Source organism: Sinocyclocheilus grahami, unplaced genomic scaffold, assembly GCF_001515645.1.
Source record: "Sinocyclocheilus grahami isolate Dianchi unplaced genomic scaffold, SAMN03320097.WGS_v1.1 scaffold98.1, whole genome shotgun sequence".
Lineage (NCBI taxonomy): Eukaryota > Metazoa > Chordata > Actinopteri > Cypriniformes > Cyprinidae > Sinocyclocheilus > Sinocyclocheilus grahami.
The window spans coordinates 462,484-481,817 of record NW_015505277.1 but is presented as its reverse complement, the minus strand read 5'-3'; the positions used below and the strand labels follow the sequence as shown (position 1 = coordinate 481,817).

Below are 19,334 nucleotides of genomic sequence, written 5' to 3'. Positions count from 1 at the left end.
ATTTAGAAGTTAATTATTTTCCTTTGTTCGCTCTCTCTGAGCAAGTTTTATTTTCAAAGGGCAGGAGAGCAACAGTGCTATTGAAGGCTGCTGCTTCTATGAATAATGAAGGCATATGAATGATTATATCCTCTAAGTACATATGTACTCTACTCAGGTCAAAATAATAAATCAAAAAGTGAACAGGGTTTAAGAAAAGAACTCGGTTCAATTTTAGTAGTGAACATATTTCAGTCCATTTTCCATTCACACCATGTGACCGAACTGTCTATATGTAAGGGATCATGCACGGCCAAGAACCACCCAACGCGAATCATTTAATGCACAGCTAGCCATGCATTATCCCACTTATAACATGGCCAATTGCCAGCATTGACAAGTTAAAGCTATTAATGATACTTGCAGTGCAATACTTGACCGGAAGGGTAAAAATAGAGGTTATTTTTGTCATTTACGGCTCATTAGCGCTAGCATTCTGCCCACTTCAAATCAGACACAGAGATGAAATAGTGTGGTAAGATTACATTTATTTGAATGAATTACAGCATTTATTTGAATTAATTATCGACTGATCGCAAGAGAAACAGAGAGAGAGAGAGACAGAAAGAGAGATGATGGTTGTGTGTGCGTTACCAGCGTCTGTGCGTGCGTCTCTCTACAAACAATGAAGCTGTGTGTAGTTACTTCAAAAACACCTCGTTGCTGAGGACTATAATGTAAAGCAGCGTATTAATATAGAACAGTGATTTAACTGACTGGGAACTACATGTGCATTAATCGGTTTTAATGCATACCTGCCAGCCAATCAGAATTGAGTATTCAGACAGACCATGGTATAAATGAGCCATATCACACGAGTAGCAGTGCGATATGGCTGCATATCGGCACGGCTGTGATTCAGCTGTAGGTAATCACAGCATGCCGATATACAGCCATATCAAACTGCTACCCATGTGATATTGCGTTTATACAACAGTTCGATGGCACGAGTGTGTAAATACATAAGAAACAACAATAAAGTGTCTTTAAAATCCCTCTTTTCCATGGATTCAAATCTCAGTTTGACAGTTTAACAGCTGAGCCCAAGCCTCCATTACTAATTCAAAAACGTCACTTTAGAACAGGGGTAGGCAAGTTCGGTCCTAGAGAGCCACAGTCCTGCAGATTTCAGCTCCAACCCTGAAAACAAAACTCACCTGCCTATAGCCTTAGTAATCCTGAAGACATTGATTAGCTTGTTCAGGTGTGTTTGGTTAGGGTTGGAGCTGAACTCCTGCTTTAGAACTAGTAACGAAGGAACGTTGAGTTGCTTCATTGAAAGCTTATTGTATTACTGTATTAAAAGCTCACTGTATTATGTATAGTATTATAAGAGAGAGGGACTGAGCGAGTGTGATTACCTGCATTATTCTTCAGCTCAATCTCATATTCACAATAAAACATTTGTTTGAATGTCCGCTGAGGAAAGCGATATCTTTGTCATAGGCCCTACTATCCTTTCATCTGTTAAGGGTGATTTCCGATGACAGCACTGCTTAGTGCATTTGTTAGCTGCGTCTTACAAGGTGTTGAAAGTAAAAATAACTTATTTGTTTACAGCCGTGTTTCAGTCTCTTTCAATATAAAAGCCTTTACTGCAGACTCACTCATACAAAACAGTCACTTATTGCCATAATGGCAGAACAATGTAACTAAAATCACCATCATGAACACACACTGTTTCCCAATACTAAGTACTATAAATAATAGTACTATTATTTATTGAATAACAATTTTCATAAACAACAACAGCCATCATAAAAGTTGCAATTCAGTCAAAAAAGGCAGCGCTCTAATATACAGCATTAAAGATACATAAAACATAACAAGATGAGATTTTTGCCCTCAGCCAAAACTATTTGCTCTGTAACAAATACTAGATTCATGAGACCAAAGACTACCCGCGAGATTTACACAAAACAAATTATATCTCATGTTTAACCACTATAGAGCCATCAGAGCCAGTGGCAAATTACCAAAAAACTGGCCGAGCTTACGTCTCCGAAAATGTTGAAGCAAATTTTCAAATAGAGGTTTTCTTTAACAAACCACATATTTGAAGTCTAAACAAGTACATTCTCACCTAATAAATTCTTAAAACTACATTCTGTGACACAAAAACGGTATTATTTATAAAATTATAATGGATCCACCATGACACTATCTGTGAGAAATACTGCAACCAGAGTGATACAAACGGTGAAACGGATAGAGCTCTGTTATTACTGGAATATTGTATCCCTCTCAGCCAATCAGATCTGAGGACCACAAAACACTTTGTGTGTATTATATAATATGTGTGTGTGTGTGTGTGACCCTGGACCACAAAACCAGTCATAAGGCTCAATTTTTTGAAATTGAAATAAATAAGCTTTCCATTGATGTATGGATTGTTATGAGAAAATGTTGAAGCAAATTTTCAAATAGAGGTTTTCTTTAACAAACCACATATTTGAAGTCTAAACAAGTACATTCTCACCTAATAAATTCTTAAAACTACATTCTGTGACACAAAAACGGTATTATTTATAAAATTATAATGGATCCACCATGACACTATCTGTGAGAAATACTGCAACCAGAGTGATACAAACGGTGAAACGGATAGAGCTCTGTTATTACTGGAATATTGTATCCCTCTCAGCCAATCAGATCTGAGGACCACAAAACACTTATTGTTATGATGAATCTAAATATTGAGAAAATCGCCTTTAAAGTTGTCCAAATGAAGTTTTTAGTAATGCATATTACTAATCAAAAATTAAGTTTTGATATATTTACGGTAGGACATTTACAAAAGATCTTCATGGAACATGATCTTTACTTAATGTCCTAATGATTTTTGGCATTAAATAAAAATCTATAATTTTGACCCATACAATGTATTTTTGGCTATTGCTACAAATATACCCCAGCGACTTAAGACTTAAGACTTAAGGTTTTGTGGTAAATGGTCACATATGTATATAATATGCTCACTGTTAACTAACTATTAACTATATGACTTTTGCCTCAATAAACTCCTAATTTTCCAGTCAGTAATGTAGTTGGGGGATCTAAAATCTAAAATATGGAAATGCAGAATAAGGCATCAATATGTGTTTTATAAGTACTAAAAACAGCCAATACGCTAGTTATATGCCTGCTAATTAATAGTGAGAAATTGTCTTTTATAAAGTGTTACCGGAAAAATTTATTTTCCAGTTCATTGGTTTGGCATGGAGTTTTCTGGACCATGAGTTATGCTATAAAATACCTGCAAACCATTCTCCGACCCCTGAAATGAACAAAGTTAGACCCATGTTCAACATTCAACTGACAGCACCTTTGTGGAAAAATGACTGCTTGTCAAAGTTGTGCTGACCTTGCGGTACCTAGGATTTTTCCTGAAAACACATTGGTAGGAGATTTCTTTCACAAATCAGTTCTGACATATAGAATGCATGTGAGCGTCAGCACATACTTGGTACTCTTACCAACTGTGCTGTGCTAAAAGACACTTCACGCTGAGCAGGGAACAAAATCTGATGAATACGTAACAAGCCTCTTTTTCTTTCGACTCCAGTTCCTGCTTAATTGCTCCTGATTAAATTGATTTCTTCTTCTTGTACAGGCAATTTGCTGCAAGAGGTGTCTGGTAGGGCTGGAGAAACAAAGTGAGCCACAGACGAATGGAAATTTGCTGTGCTTTAAATCCACCTTAAACCTCAGCTGCCCTTCGGCTCAGGACAGACATAAAAAGAAATGCAATTATAAATTATTCAAAATGCTTTCAATTTAAAGGTGATCCACCGATCCTAGTGTCACATAATACAGAATTGAGATTGATGTCATTCAATTCACTGAATTTCAGCCTATAGCATTGTCATTGCTTTTTGAACATATACCATGGTAAAACAATAGTAGTCAATAGTAAACAATAGTAGCAATTTTCTTTTGGTTTCAGTTAGTACAATAGCATGACTTCTGTATCCTTAATAGTTTCTCGTCACTTTTAATTGTTTTATCTCATAATAAAAAAGTAACTTGTGAGAAAATGTTCTTTGTCAATATGCAGACATTATTTTTACAAATCTCTTGCATACTTTAAAGTCTTTATGATGTAATTCCACCTTGGAAATATGACAAATAAAGACAATAAGAGAACAACATTTCAAAGCTCAGTGTGCTATTGGTTGCAGTTAATGTCAAACTGACAGTGCACTGTATGTGGAAGAAGCTTTATCTGGTTTTGTGAAAAAACACGATTGATAATGGATACATATTATGGTTAATACACAACTGTGTGCACTGTTGTTGTTTACTTGTCCAATTTATTAATAATGCTTTTCATGTAATAATTTGGGACGACTAAACAAAAGCATGGGGGAGTTTTCATCTACTTTCTAGAATGTACTTTCTTAGACAATTGAGATCAAAACTGATTACATATGTTAAATGTTAATTACATTTTTTATCAATTTTATAAACATGGCATTTAGAATCATCATATAAGTCACTTCACATATATCATTATCATATTGGTTAACAGCTGCCTTCAAAACTATTGTTCCCCTTCAGGAACTCGAACTGCGTTGGAAAACGCTATGGGAACGCCTTCAGTGTGACCACCCTCTGAATCACGTGTGTAATCAGTCCAATGGATGGGCGAGACATCACAGGCGGGGTGATGTAGAGACCAGGAAGCTTAAAAGCACGTGCTGTGGATACAGTGGCAGCTTTCTGTCATTCAGCAAGCGCTCTGTGTGTGTCAGTCCTATTTACTGTTGTTTGTCCTGTTGCTGCATTATCATGCCTAAATCAGCCAGCAAACGCAAACATAAGGGCGAGAGCAAGCACCGCTATAGACTGTGTGTTCCTCCCTGTCCTTGTTACATCACAGACAGGGATACACACAGTTTACGCTGAGTAAGCTCTCGAGGGAGCTGTCTGTCCGCACTGCGAGCACCTCTCGCTGTGGATGCTTCGTTCCCGGAAGGCTCTCTTTGAAGAGGGAGCCTTTCGCCAGCGTTCCTTGCGGCTCTGGTCCCGCATCTGCCGAGGCAGCACGTTGATTGTGGTCGTGGGGTTCGCAGATGGATCTGGCCGAGGGAATGGAGACGGGCGAGTCCCTATCTTATTCCTCACCAGCGCCCCCTCTCAGGGATCGGATGCCCGCACCGCGGTTTCTTCCCCCCGGGGAGAGGGCTCGACATTCTGCTTCTCTTCCTTTGAGGGGGTCGATTTGGAGGCTGTCGATGAGGCAGGGGATTCGCCCCTGCTGTCTCCCCAGTATGAGGAGCTGTTGAAGGTAGTAACTAGTGCTGTGGCTAAGATAAACATCGATTGGCCTGCCGAAAAAAAGGCTGAACCGCAGAAAAGCAAGCTGGATGAATGCTTTTTGCGTAGTAAGCCGCTACCTCAACGCCGGGGCTTGCCATTTTTTCCTGATCTTCACACTGAGGTGTCGAGATCGTGGTCGAAGCTTTACTCGGCCCGCATCTTCAGCCCCCCGTCCAGCCCCTATGCAAATGTGGTGGGGCTGAATGAGAGTGGTTACAGGGCGATGCCTCAGGTCGAACAGACTCTCTTGAGCTATCCGTCGCCCGGTTCGGCATCATCCCTGAAAGCCCTGGCACTGCCCTCCAAGCCACTGCGTACTACATCTAGCTTGGTGGGCAAAAGGTACATGGCAGCGGGTCAGGCTGGTGCGTGTTTGCACACTATGGCAGTGTTACAAGTGTACCAAGCCAACCTGCTGAAGGAGCTAGACGAGGGTGAGGAGATTAAGTCGGAGGGTATCACCTCCGCCTCGTTTCATCGGGGTCATTCCCACTCTGGTGGGCCCCGAGCAGGCTCTGGTAATGCAACAAGAAGTAAAAACTCTCTTGAGGAAGGAGGCCATCGAGGTGGTCCCTCCTCTCAAGAGAGAGTCCAGGTTCTACAGCCAGTACTTCATCGTTCCAAAGAAGGATGGAGGATTGCATCCCATTTTAGATCTGCGTCAATTGAACCGCTCAGTCATGCGACTGAAGTTCAGGATGCTCACAATCAAACAAGTCGTGTCTCAAATCAGGTCTGAGGACTGGTTTGTCACGATAGATCTAAAAGACACATACTTTTATATCTCCATCCTTCCTCAACACAGGAAGTTTCTGAGGTTTGCTTTCGGGGGCGAAGCTTACCAGTATCGGGTTCTTTCGTTCGGCCTTGCACTCTCACACTTTCACGAAGTGTGTGGATGCTGCTCTGGCTCTGCTGTGACTCCAGTATGGTTCTCGGATCTGATTTCTCTTCTCGACGGCTCTCCATGGGAGATTCCCATCAAGAGGGATCTCCTCTCACAGGAGGGGGGCACTATCGTCCACCCCCGCCAAGAGTTGTGGAAGCTGTGGATGTGTTCCATGAGGGGGTGCAGCTCATGGCTTCCGATCACTCAACTGAGGTTGTTGAGACCATCCTCCAGTCCAGAGCTCCCTCTACGAGGAAATTGTATGCCTTGAAGTGGAAGCTTTTCACTTCTTGGAGCGGAGACCCAGTTAACTGCCCGGTTGGTTCAGTGCTGGAGTTCCTGCAGGCCAGATTCTCCACCTTGAAGGTCTACGTGGCGGCCATAGTGGCCTACCACGCCCCTCTCGGTGCTCAGTCCATGGGCAAGAACCCCTATGGCCTCCGGTACAATCACGTGTCCCCCCGTGGGACCTGGCTGTGGTGCTAGAAGCTCTCTGTAAGCCTCCTTTCAAGCCCATTGAAGAGATTTCTGATCATTTCCTCTCTATAAAGACTACTTTCCTCCTTGCTATCTCTTCTATCAAGAGAGTTGGTAACCTTCAGGCCCTCTCCGTGGCCCCCTTTCCTAGACTTTGCACCCGGATTGTCCGGTTTTTGTACCCAAGGTCCCTTCATTTGCACTATGGCCTGTCGTACTCGAGGCCTTCTGTCCTCCTCCCTTTCGGGATCCTGACCAGCAGAAGCTTAATTGAATGTGTCCAGTGCGAGCATGGTGTGATCCAGTGTGTTTTTTTGTGTGTGAGTGAGTGTGTGTGTGTGTGTGCAATAAACTTTAACATTACTTTAACTTTTACTTTAACAAGTAAACCTCAACATATTAAAATAATTTTAAAAATCCATGTCATGACCCCTTTAAAATACTGTTAACACAAATAGTTAATTATATTTATACTGACATTTAAAATAACAATTATATAACATTAGTATATTAAGGCTGCATCACCTACAACATTATCTTAAACCAATGACTATTTATTTAGTTACTTTAGTTACTTAGATTAATATTTGCAGTGATATAATGAAAATAGACTCCTTAAAAAAATGCAACAGACATGTGCATGTAAAATATTATATAAATATTAAATATTACTCTTTATTAAATATTTTAACAGTAAAAATTACATCAAACAACACTGTGCTGCTGTTTTTTTTTCTACATAAATACGTATATACATGTAGAGTCAGAGGATGCATGCACCTCTGTTCCATTGATTTTAGATATCTGTTCCACTGGAGCAAAAACCGATCCTCATTGGAAAACAAGCTTTAAACACATAATTTTGGGTCCCGTCCAGATGCCATGCTTGACTGGCCTGGTTCCTCACTATCATCAGCATCATTGGTGCTCTTTGCAAAGAAAAAATGATGGGCAGCAGACAATCATTTACTGCAGTTTGATGCAGATATAAAGTCTTACATTTAATTTAATTGTTATGTTTAATTTAGGATTTAGATAATCTTGCTATTGCCTACTGAAATGAGTAAATATTACAAAAATACAGACCGAAGTTTGTTCAATTATTTTCTTAAATTAAATTAAAAGTAAGTTTGTATTATTACTATTATTATTATGTATTTATTATTGTTGTCTGAGGTTTTTCTTTGAAAAAACATACACTGATAAATGATTAATTAAAATAAGATAAGAAAATATTTAAGAATAGTGTCAATTTTGATTTTATGTTGAGTTTAAGTTAACATTCAGCTTTGTTTTCCCCCCTTTATTTCTTTATTTTATTTTTGAATAACCAGCAATGAGGTGACTGAAATGAACCAAAACTGACTAAACATCTGACCTCACTAAGGCATTACCCCATGCATAACTGAATCAGTAAATCACATCCTGAGCCTCTTGAATCGAACCACTGTCTCTTCACATATCCTGATCTAGGACGTGTATCCTTAGGGAAGACCTGCCACATTCCCCTTCCTTCTCCAAAGTAGACAGGCTGTAATATAACAGAACCACCAATGCCTTCTGCCTACCTTGAGTGGCTGTTTTCTCTGTGATTTATAGTTAGCAGCAATGCTGATCAAGGTCGACCGTGCGGCTCATTTTTCACCACCTGCTGTCAGAACCCAGAGCGCGAGCCGGCTACCCACAGGAAAGCCTGCCCCAAGCAGCCACATTAAAGAACATGATGCTTTATTATACAGCCATAGCTGTCCATCATAAAGCTGAAAACACACATACTGTATACACACTGCTCAGATACACAAGATCATCCACACAGACAATTGCATAGTCAGAGTGAATTTTGACTAAATGGGGCCAGTGGGGAGATCATGTCAAGCTAGAAAAGTTTGTTTAAAAAAATCAATCAATCTATCTATCTATCTATCTATCTATCTATCTATCTATCTATCTATCTATCTATCTATCTATCTATCTATCTATCTATCTATCTAATCTATCGCAAGTACAAGCAAAACTTGACCCTCTAACACAAGCACTCTCTATTCTATTTCTATTATATCTACTTGTTTTTTTATTTATAAAAAACAACTTTACCCTCTAACACTAGTGTTTGCTATTCTTTGTCTATTCTATTGACTATTCTATTGTCCTAATTTGTAAGTTGCTTTGCTTATAAAAGCATCTACTAAATGATTAAATGTAAATGTAAACGTAAGTACATGTATTGAAAACTTAAAATGTGAAAAGTGATAACACACTGTCAGGGTCAAATGAGGTGAAATGGAGAAATACATTTTCCTACTGACCATGAAACCATATTTTGCATTGCATTTATGTATGTATTACATATATTACATAAAACAATAAAAAAAAGCAATCTTAACCTTTTTCTTGGACTACGTTTAAGATTTAAAAAATAATTTACAATACATATCACATACTTTAAGACTTTTACTCAAGTAATATTCTAAACGGTGACTTCAACTTCTACCAATGTCATTTTCTGGTAAGATATCTGTACTTTTACTTGAGTATGGCTTTCAGGTACTTTATACACCACTGCTGATAAGCAATGTTCATATAATGATTACATTATAATAAAAGCATATTATGCTGCAGTTTTGTGGTTGCAGGACAACTGGCAAGTATTTTTATATCCCCATCAAAGTCAATTTTTAATTGTGGACCCTACGCATTGTACCAAAGAGCAACAATGTTCAGATATCTTATTGAATGCACTGAATATGATTACACACATCAACTCTCTGATAATCCGTCCCAAGTCTCACACACACACACACACACACACACACACATTTCCCTTCAGTCTTCAAGGCACTCAACCGTGATTCACTAGATACATAAACATCATAGGTATTTGATCAGGGCTTCTTTCTCAACCTCTGCATACCGATACAATTAACAACCCCCATAATTCTCATCCAGCCAATACAGTGAACCTCCATGTTTTACAAGTCAATCACTCTGCGCAGTCTCGTAAAGCTGTTCAAATATTAGGCAGGTGCCTGCTGAATTGATCTTTTACAGAAGTCTAACTTGTCTTTTGAAACAGGATAATTGTTGCATAGAAGCATAACAAATCCCACGTTTATTGACGTGTGTGCATCAACTGCATGTGATATGGATGGAACAGAAGGTGCGAGAGTTCATCTAATTAAGAGCTGATTGAGAGCAGAGGTCACCTCCCACAGATAACACACAAAGAGAACAAGAGAGTTATTCTGAAAATACATGCTGGCGGCTGCATCACACACTACATATGAATATAACCCTACATCTCACCACATCATCTCTTTGCTGTCTGTTTTTCTATTTATCTTTCACCCTGCCCACACGGGGTGCATCCGTTGACGTGACGCCAGCGTTCATGTTTACACGCTGTCTTTTTGTTGTTTTAGATTCTTTTTTTGATATTATTCTTCAAATTTTGTCAATATTTTATCGTCATTTTTTTTTTTTACTCAAACTAAAATGACATCTAAAATTAGTCAACAAAAATTGCCATTTTAATTGACAAGAACGTTTAAAATTAACTAAATATTCCAACATTTTATACATTATTTAACAATTTTTTTTTTTTGAAATAACAATTGGCACACTATTGTAATACAATATTGTAAATTCTTCATGCTCTAGATATTCATTGTCTGTATTTTAGTGAAACAGAACCCAATCTGGTGTGTTAACATATAGGAATTTTCTGTATTGATTTTTCCCTGGTGTTTTACCTGTATTTTTAATTACATATATGCATTATTTACATTTGTGCATTTGGCAGATGCTTTAATCTGAAACGACTTGCATTGCAAGTTATACATTTGATCAGTTCATGCATTCCCTAGGAATTGAACCCATGGTCTTAACGTTGCTGGCACCATGCTCCACTGTTTGAGCTACAGGAATGTATTGTGTTGTGTTTTAGGGTTAAAGAAAGTGTTTCTACGCTTAACGGATAATGTCCTGGTAGAAAATTACCAAATTTTCCATTAAGTGTTCCAGTTCACTTGTCCGTTTGCGCCATTTTGTGTAGAAAGTTGTAATATTACATTTATGTTGTGTACTTATGTCAATGAAGTCAATGAGTCAATGAAGCCGCTAACAAAACACTTGAGTGCTCATTCATTGTTTGACTCAAATAGGTCACTTAACAATTCAGTCACACTTTAGTTTGGGGATCAGTTCTCACTATTAACTAACTATTATCTGCGACTTTTGCCTCAATAAATTCCTAATTTGCTGCTTATAATTAGTTAGTAAGGTAGTTGTTAAGTTTAAGCATGGGGTGGATTAAAAGATCTAAACTATGGCCATGCAGAATAAGGCATTAATATGTGCTTTATAAGTACTAATAAACAGCCAACATGCTAGTAAAACACACATTTTAATAAGCTAAACAAGTTAATAGTGAGAATTGTCCCCGAAACTAAAATGTTAGTAGCAGTTCAAATAGACATTGATGTTAACATGACGCTAACCTAATAAAATAAGAAGCAGACAACTCTCAGAAGCATAAAAACATCCATAACACACACAAAAAATCGGTTAAATTGGCCAATTTTTAATTGAATTCTAAATGAAATATAATCAACACTACTCAGAAATATATTAGGATTGTATTGCATTTTTTCCAGTGAACCCAATGCATTGGAATCTGCCATTGCTGTGTGAAGAATATGAACAATCCCACCTTTTGGAACAGTATTTACGTCAGTAGTGTACCCATGAAAATACTGTCAAAGTAGGCAGCTAATATATGCTCTCTCTGATCTTAAAATAAAACTTTTTGCTCTCTAGTCGGGTCTTTGGTGGGTTTATTCATGTTGATAAATTTGCTTGAAATCGGGAATTAGAAAACAACTGTAATGCAAATGATTTAACCTACAGCATCATTAGAATTCTGTACATATCCCTCAGCACATGGCGGTTGTTTTTGCTCAATGAACTCTGACGGCACTGAGAGTTTTGACACTGGGGGGTGCTGGTCTGCTTGAGCTTGCTGCTAACTTCGACAAATTATCATATGATGCAAGTCGGTGACTCTCATCAAGGTTAAAAGACATATACTCCACCAATCACACTCTTGTTTGCTTAACAGCATTCAGTTTGTACACACTCAGCGTACGTCAGGCTCCGCGTGGCTGCTTAGGCTAAGGACACAGGGGTGGGCCATTAAAATGGAACCAGATGGTTTAGGCCACAGCAGGCATTAGCTCAGTTTAATTTTTCGTTGCGAGTGTTGAGTAATGTCGATGATATATCTGTCTGATTTAGACTCCTAGCTAGAGAGGCAGATCAATGGGCTCCACTAATTATGCAATTATATAGCTGCTTTACTACAATCATAATGGGGGCAGGCAGACAGAATCAAAATGAGAGAGTCTATTACAGCCAAAGGGAGATAGAGGACAGAACAGTGGGATGAGGAACGCTGAACGACAGCCGCTTACAGCAAGATGGCTTGGCAAAAGATGATTCATGATGGCAAAGATGATTCAAGGCAGATCTTAAAGGGTTAGTTCACACAAAAATGAAAATTCTGTCATCATTTACTCACCCTTGTGTCACTCCAAACCCATAAGATTTCTGTTCAATCTGTTTCAACACAAATGAAGATATTTTTTATATTTCCTCACCATTTGTGTCCATCCATTGGAAGTATAGTTTCAAAAAACATCATAAAAGTAATCCATATGAATCGACCAGTTTAATCCAAGTCTTCTTCAGAGAACTGATCGCTTTATATGATGAACAGATTTAATTTAGGCTCTTATTCACATAATTGATCAACGCACATACATAGCAAACATCAAATATGGTCAATGTAAGCTCAAACTTGATGCTTGATTGATGCACTGGAATGTGTCAAGCATGTACGTTTGAGCTTCCTTTGATCATTTTCAATGGATGGCCAAAAAAATTAGGAGAGAATATTAAACAAACCTTAATTTGCATTCTGAAGATGAACGAATGGGTTTGGAACAACATAAGGGTGAGTAAATGGTAACAGAATTCTCATTTTTGGATGAACTAACCCTATCAGAGGGACGTCATGGGCTTTTATTTCCTGGATTGAACGTAATCCTATTTCTTCATAATAGTCTATGTTTCCTTGAAGGCAGTGAAGAAATCCAAGTGTTCTATTTGTTTTCCTTTGTCAGAGTTTTACTACCAGAGCACTACTGAAAACACTAGATTTCTGTGATGGAAGCAAGTGGTCGATGGACGGAGAAGCTCAAGGGAGAGAAAGGCTTTGCCTGTGTAAATAAATTACCTGTATCATTGATTCATTTATAGATTCATTCAGTATGAGCTGCATCAGCTGTGACGTTCTGACTTTGATTGATGAGTTGTGGAAAGTTCTTTGGGGGAAAAAATAAAAAGGAAAACATATTCTGCACCAACTCAGTATTAAAAAAATTCAATTTCTGGTTTGTCCTTGAAAATCAAGTAATAGCTAATGTTCCAAATAGAAACTATGGGCCCTGCTTTCTGTGGATCTGCCCAACTAAGTGCTTCTGACACTTTAACGAAGATCAAATAATCAAAGCAGTGCTCTTTCCTTTCTCTAATTGACTGTGGCAGGGCCAAAGTCTTTACATACATTTATGATTTCACCGCAGGTGAGTCATGATGGAGCCGCGTAATCATATTAAAATGGTGACAAACCGTGTCATATCCCACATTTCCTACTGTTCAGGTTTCTCTTCATAAAGTTTTTAATACCATGGCAAATGATAAAAAAATGTATTGCCCCATTTGTTTTTGTATATTGCCAAAAATATATGATCAGTGTACCCAAAATAGACATGGAAATTGCAAAATTGAAAATGTGTTTTCTTGCCCATTTGAAGAAATTTGGCTAAATATGTTTCAAGTGCTGATTATCACATTATATTTAGAACTACTCTCTTGGCATCAAAGGGGTTGCATTGCTGCGAAGATCTCACGAATACTTTCATCATAACTAACAGTAAAATCTAAATGTAAATAAGAGACTCGTTTAGCAGTGTTAAGTGTGTCATTGATTATAATAGGAGTTTTTACGAAAATTCACAAATCCGATCACTGATGGACAGATCACTGGTGATGATTTTGAAAAAGGTACTATTGTTCATTGTTAGCTTATAATGCTGATAACTAAGGTTAACGTTCCTTACATTAAATACTTATTTTTATTGTTTTTGCCTTTAATTTAATAGGACAGTGTAGAGAGGACAGGAAGTGAAATGGGATCGGGAAAGATCTGCAAGCTAGGACTCGAACTCGGGACAAACGAAGTGAAACCAAAGCGCAACCGCGCCGCATGTCGACGCGCTGCCCACGAGGCTATTGGCCGCGATAACGTTCCTTATATTAATACATTTTTTACTTTAATGTTTAAAGTAATTTATAAGTATACATAGAAAGAAACATTTAACAAGATTAATAAATGCTGTAAAAGTATTGCTCTTTTTAATTTGTTAACTATTTTGTGTAGATTGTTTTAATACTACCAGTTAAATAAAAACAAGTAAAAAAAGTAACAATGACATGGTGTAAACTCAGAGAGACCCAGAGAGATTCTAAAAACAACGCAACAAACATTTAATACAAAAAGGCAAATGTGAAAAATAAGAAAGAACAGTATTTGAAATTGTAAAACTCATTATTGAAGCAGAGAGGCAGAGGTTTCTCATCACCTTTCAGTTCATTACTTTCCGACAGATCTGTTTACCTTTGCTGGACTGACATGAACGATAACGAGCTAAAATGATGGTGTGAAAAATGGGCAGAGCATCAATCAATACGAGAGCAGAGACATTGTGCCATAATTTAGAGCTAAATTACTCCACCCGCTTGCTAGGCGGTGAACTGCACTTTGTTATGTTATGAATCAAAGCCAAATGAGATTAATGACTGTGAGCGCTGAGTTAATGTTCCTGTGTGAGAGTGATGAGGGTCTGCTGATGCCTCCATATAGCTGCAATGCAGGAACATGAACAAAATTGTAATGAGCAAAATGATCATCACTGTGCTTTAAATGCGTCACAACATCTACAAACTGAGTGGCATAGATTTTGTTGACTTGCAGGTCAGATATAACTGCTGTTTTGGTTGTCTTGCATACCATGATTATACTGCAGCCAAAGTTATGTTTGGAAATGATTGTGACATCATTACCATTCCCAAATGCAAGATTCTTTTCTCTGTTTCTCACACAAAGCTTCTGCATAACATCAGACTTTTTGTGAATGTAGTACACAAAATGTATAGATCACTTTAAACTTTAATGGTGCTTTTGTGTCTTTTTTGACGCTGGGAAACTTCTGTCCCTGTTCATTGTAACTGCATGGAAACAGAATAAAGAAAGTCATGCAGTTTTGGTACAGCAAATGACAACAATTTTAATTTTGGGGTGAACCCTTTACAAGCAAGAAGTTTATCATTTCACCAGACATTTGATTAAAAATTGTAAAAAAGTTAGGTAAAAAAATAAATCTGTATGCATGAATGAAATGTTCACAGTAAGATCAATAACATGCATTTAGAAACAACTAAATGTGAATTTTCATTTCATGCTGACTTTAAGGGTAAGTAAATCTGAAATTGATGATACCCCAATAATAGGCAATAATTAAGTGACATAAATAAACAACTTCAGTGAGTTTTTGCCATTTTTGTGTGCAATATGCATTTAATTGTCTCTGAAGCGTTTGTGGCTGAGACTAGAGCATGAAGAGAGCTTCCATATCTGCACAGCCTAAAGCAGCTGATTAGAGGAGACAGCTCAATGAAGCTCAAACCAAATCAGACTGCTTGATTAATCTATCCGCTGATAAACGCCTCCCTCCGTTCACATCAAGTCATCCGTCTGCATGAGGAAAAGACATCACAATCCAGACACATGTCCACAAAGGTTTAATCACCCTCATTCTGACTTAATTCAGTATTGTAGAGTTGCCCCAAAAACAAGTTGGAAACCTTCAGACCCACTTAAACAAGTCTGAATGGTTATTTCATAAGAAATCATATCAAAGCAGGTCATTTGCACTTTTGCATAACTTTTCTGAGCCGTTTTTGCAAAGGATTACCATGGGTTTTTTTTCACTAGTAAAAATTTTATTTGGGCTACTTAATTGCAATGAATGTGACTTGTAGTGTAACCTTAAAAAGTATATAAAAAAATCTGCTTGTAGATATTGTAATATTAATGAAATCAAATATAAAATAAAATATATAACATTAAGGATTACAAGTTTTAATAGTTGTCATGCTTTAAAGTAGAAGTAAAAAAGTACACATGTACAGTAAAATATTTGATTATAATTTTAACTGTAGTCTAGCATTTTATATTGCATTTAAAGTTATACAAACATGCTAAACATATTTTAAATTAAATAAATTGCAACTTCATCTTTACAAATGTCATTACAAATACATTTAAATATATTACATAAATATATATATATTGAAATAAATATTACATATATTATCATTTTCAGTATAATGACATTAAATTATTAATTTAACATAATTGCTTGTCAGTACAATCGGCAGTAGACTTTAAACATGAATTAAAGAACAAATAAAATGATTATTTAAAATTAATTATTAAATGATATATAAAGACCTACTTAAATGGGTCGACAAATCAACTCGTGTTCAGCAAACTGATTTTAATATCAATTTAAACCTTGTAAATTTTCATTTAACAATGCAATTAACTGTCTAATTAGTGAATTAAGTATCTCTTTTTTAAAGTACATTATTTTTGTAATAAGTACACAAGTGTACTTCTTTTTCACAAGGGTTGGTAGATGTATGATATAATTTCTCAAGTTCACACAGATGATCAAACCACACATTTCACAACCACAAAGTGTCACAATATTTTTTGTCTCATTTTAAACACTATATCTATAATTTCAAACCTATTTTTTTATGTTTTGTTTGAAAATATGCTGATGCTTTCTTCAAAATAAATTCTACTTATTACGATTATGTCATCTAAAGTTATTACATGCAATCAGACAAGACATTACTATATGTTCAGATAATTTTTGCAGTCACTGTACTTGGAAACTGTTACCTCTTTAAACCAAAACCTCTTTGTTTGGGTTTCAGGAAGATCTTGATTCTCAAATATTTGAAATTCAAGACTTTGAAAAAAAACCAGAATCAATACTTTCGTTTTACCTTGAAGAGGAAATTAGCAATGCACAAGCCTGTATTTCACTGCCTCTCTGAATTGATTATGTGCACAATGAGAATTATAGTACGTTTGTGACTCAATGCTGAGATAATCTCTGCAATCGTATCAGATAATGGGCAGATAAAGGAAGAACTGCAATAGAGGAAATCAGATGTCTGCTGATGAGAGAACTTACTGCTGATCCACTTAGCATTCGGGTCATGAACTTTGAAGTCTTTCTTGAAGATTTCTTCCACTGTAACTTTCTCCTTAAAGGCCAGGCTATCGTCCTCACCTATAGGGAGAAATACAGAACAGAAAAGACTTTTAGCTAGTGATGGGAGAAACAAAGCTTTCGAAACTTTGAACTAACTGAACCAATTGCTTCACAAAATGATTCACTGTTTTGAAGCTCTAGAAACGCCACACACTCGTGACGCCTGCTGGTGAGAATGGTGTAAATGTAAGGTAAACTCAGCTCAAACATGCATCAAAAACCAAACAAATCACAAACCAACTGCAAATGTTTTGTTTTTTTTTACTTTAATTTATTATATGTAATTATGAATAATTTAATACTACTAAATATGAAGTGTCTGTATTTGTTTATTAAATTGTAGGACTTGTTTGTTTTATGGAGAGTTTGGTAATTGGGCCAATAAGAGACTATTAACCATAACTCTTCCTTTTTATTATACAAATGTGTCATTAAAATGTCTATTAATCTATTAAATTGATCAAAGATCAGTAAAAAAAAAAATCATACACTGTGCCAATATACTGTAAATGCTTACTTCCATACTATATAGTATTATGTGAGCCGAGTAGAATGTCCAAATTCATAGTACTCATAAAACAGATAAAAAATACACAGATGACCTACTACTTCCGGTAGGATTCTGAAGTGTGCATCTGATGGACACTTTACTATCCCATGAGGCCACAGGAGAGGATTTGTGAATGGAAATGAAGCAACGCAACTGACACATTACAAGGACAATATATCAGATGTTCAACATATGTCCGAATTTTATTCATACTACTGTATATAGACAATTTTTTAATGGTTGTTTGTGATTTTGTATGCAGCGACAGATGGTGGTTCATGGGTTCACAGCACAATTACGTCAGTTAGCGTCACATATACAGCTGCATATGTATGGGTTTTCTAATTCAGTAGGCGTTGCACTTGTAAGGTGAAGTGCTCCGGTAAAAATCCCATGAAACTACAGTTCTAGAAAAAAGAAAAGAAAAGAAAGTGACGTGACATGTGGCCAAGTATGGTGACCCATACTAGGAATTAGTGCTCTGCATTTAACCCATCCAAAGTGCACACACACAGCAGAGAACACACACAGTGAACACACACCCGGAGCAGTGGGCAGCCATTTATGCTGCGGCGCCCGGGGAGCAGTTGGGGGTTCGGTGCCTTGCTCAAGGGCACCTCAGTCGTGGTATTGAAGGTGGAAGAGAGCGCTGTACAGACACTCCCCCCACCTACAATCCCTGCCGGTACAAGACTCGAACCCACAACCTTTGGGTTATGAGTCCGACTCTCTAACCATTAGGCCACGACTTCCCCCTTTGTAGTGGGTTTCTACAGCTCAAACCCACATATAGGGAAGCTTAAACAGCACGGTTGCATCAGTGAATGCATTTTTGCATTATCAGCAAGGTTTAGGGTTGGGTTTGGTGTAGGGAATATTTCCAACACAGTCAAACATTAGCATTTTAGTGACACTCCCCAGACATTTGAATTCTGAACCGCCCCAAAACGTACTGTAAGCAATGTAATAAAAATACAGCAATACATGCCTATACCAATGTAATAAAAACATGGCATACCGAATGCGCGTTTTAGCGCCACTCACTGGATATTTCACGTTGAAACGGCTGCGAAACATTCAGTAAGGTACCTAATATCAGTGTTGAATAAACATCACCACAAGCACATATCTTCAATGAGCCTGGGTTGAATAAGAAACATGACTTTCATGGTTTAATGTGTGCTCTGAATCACTGACTTGGAATAAATGAATCGCAAAGGTTTTGAAATTTCACAAAGTGTTTGGAAAATGCCCATCACTACATTTAGCACCAAGACTCCAAGTTTATTTGGTGCAACTCACAATCTTCACGCCTCCATCCTCTGCTCAGTGCATATCAAAAACTCTAAGCTTTTCAGGTTCATGGGAAGCAAACTATATCTGCAGTGGGCTGAATTGGCTGGCAGGCTTTTCTTAGAGGGCAGCCTGGAGATGTTTCCTCTAAAAGAAGCGATAGTCTCTTCGGTAATGGCAACTGCAGCTCCTTGGCTTGATGTGAAAACCACAGTGCTCTCTTAACGCTGCGCTGGAAAGTTCTGACGGTTCCAGCTTCCAGCAGTGCCTGGGCTCATTATCTCAACCGTACTGC

General features: G+C 37.5%; 1 protein-coding gene across 1 annotated transcript in view; it reads right to left on the bottom strand.

Annotated features, from left to right (window-relative positions):
* Window positions 1-19,334, bottom strand: part of LOC107588085 (dipeptidyl aminopeptidase-like protein 6) — a 47,196-nt gene that overhangs the window by 16,266 nt on the left and 11,596 nt on the right. Inside the window, exon 2 of the mRNA XM_016276095.1 lies at window positions 17,116-17,250. Within this exon, the coding sequence (XP_016131581.1) occupies window positions 17,116-17,250 (135 nt within the window). The remainder of the gene's footprint in view (window positions 1-17,115; window positions 17,251-19,334) is intronic.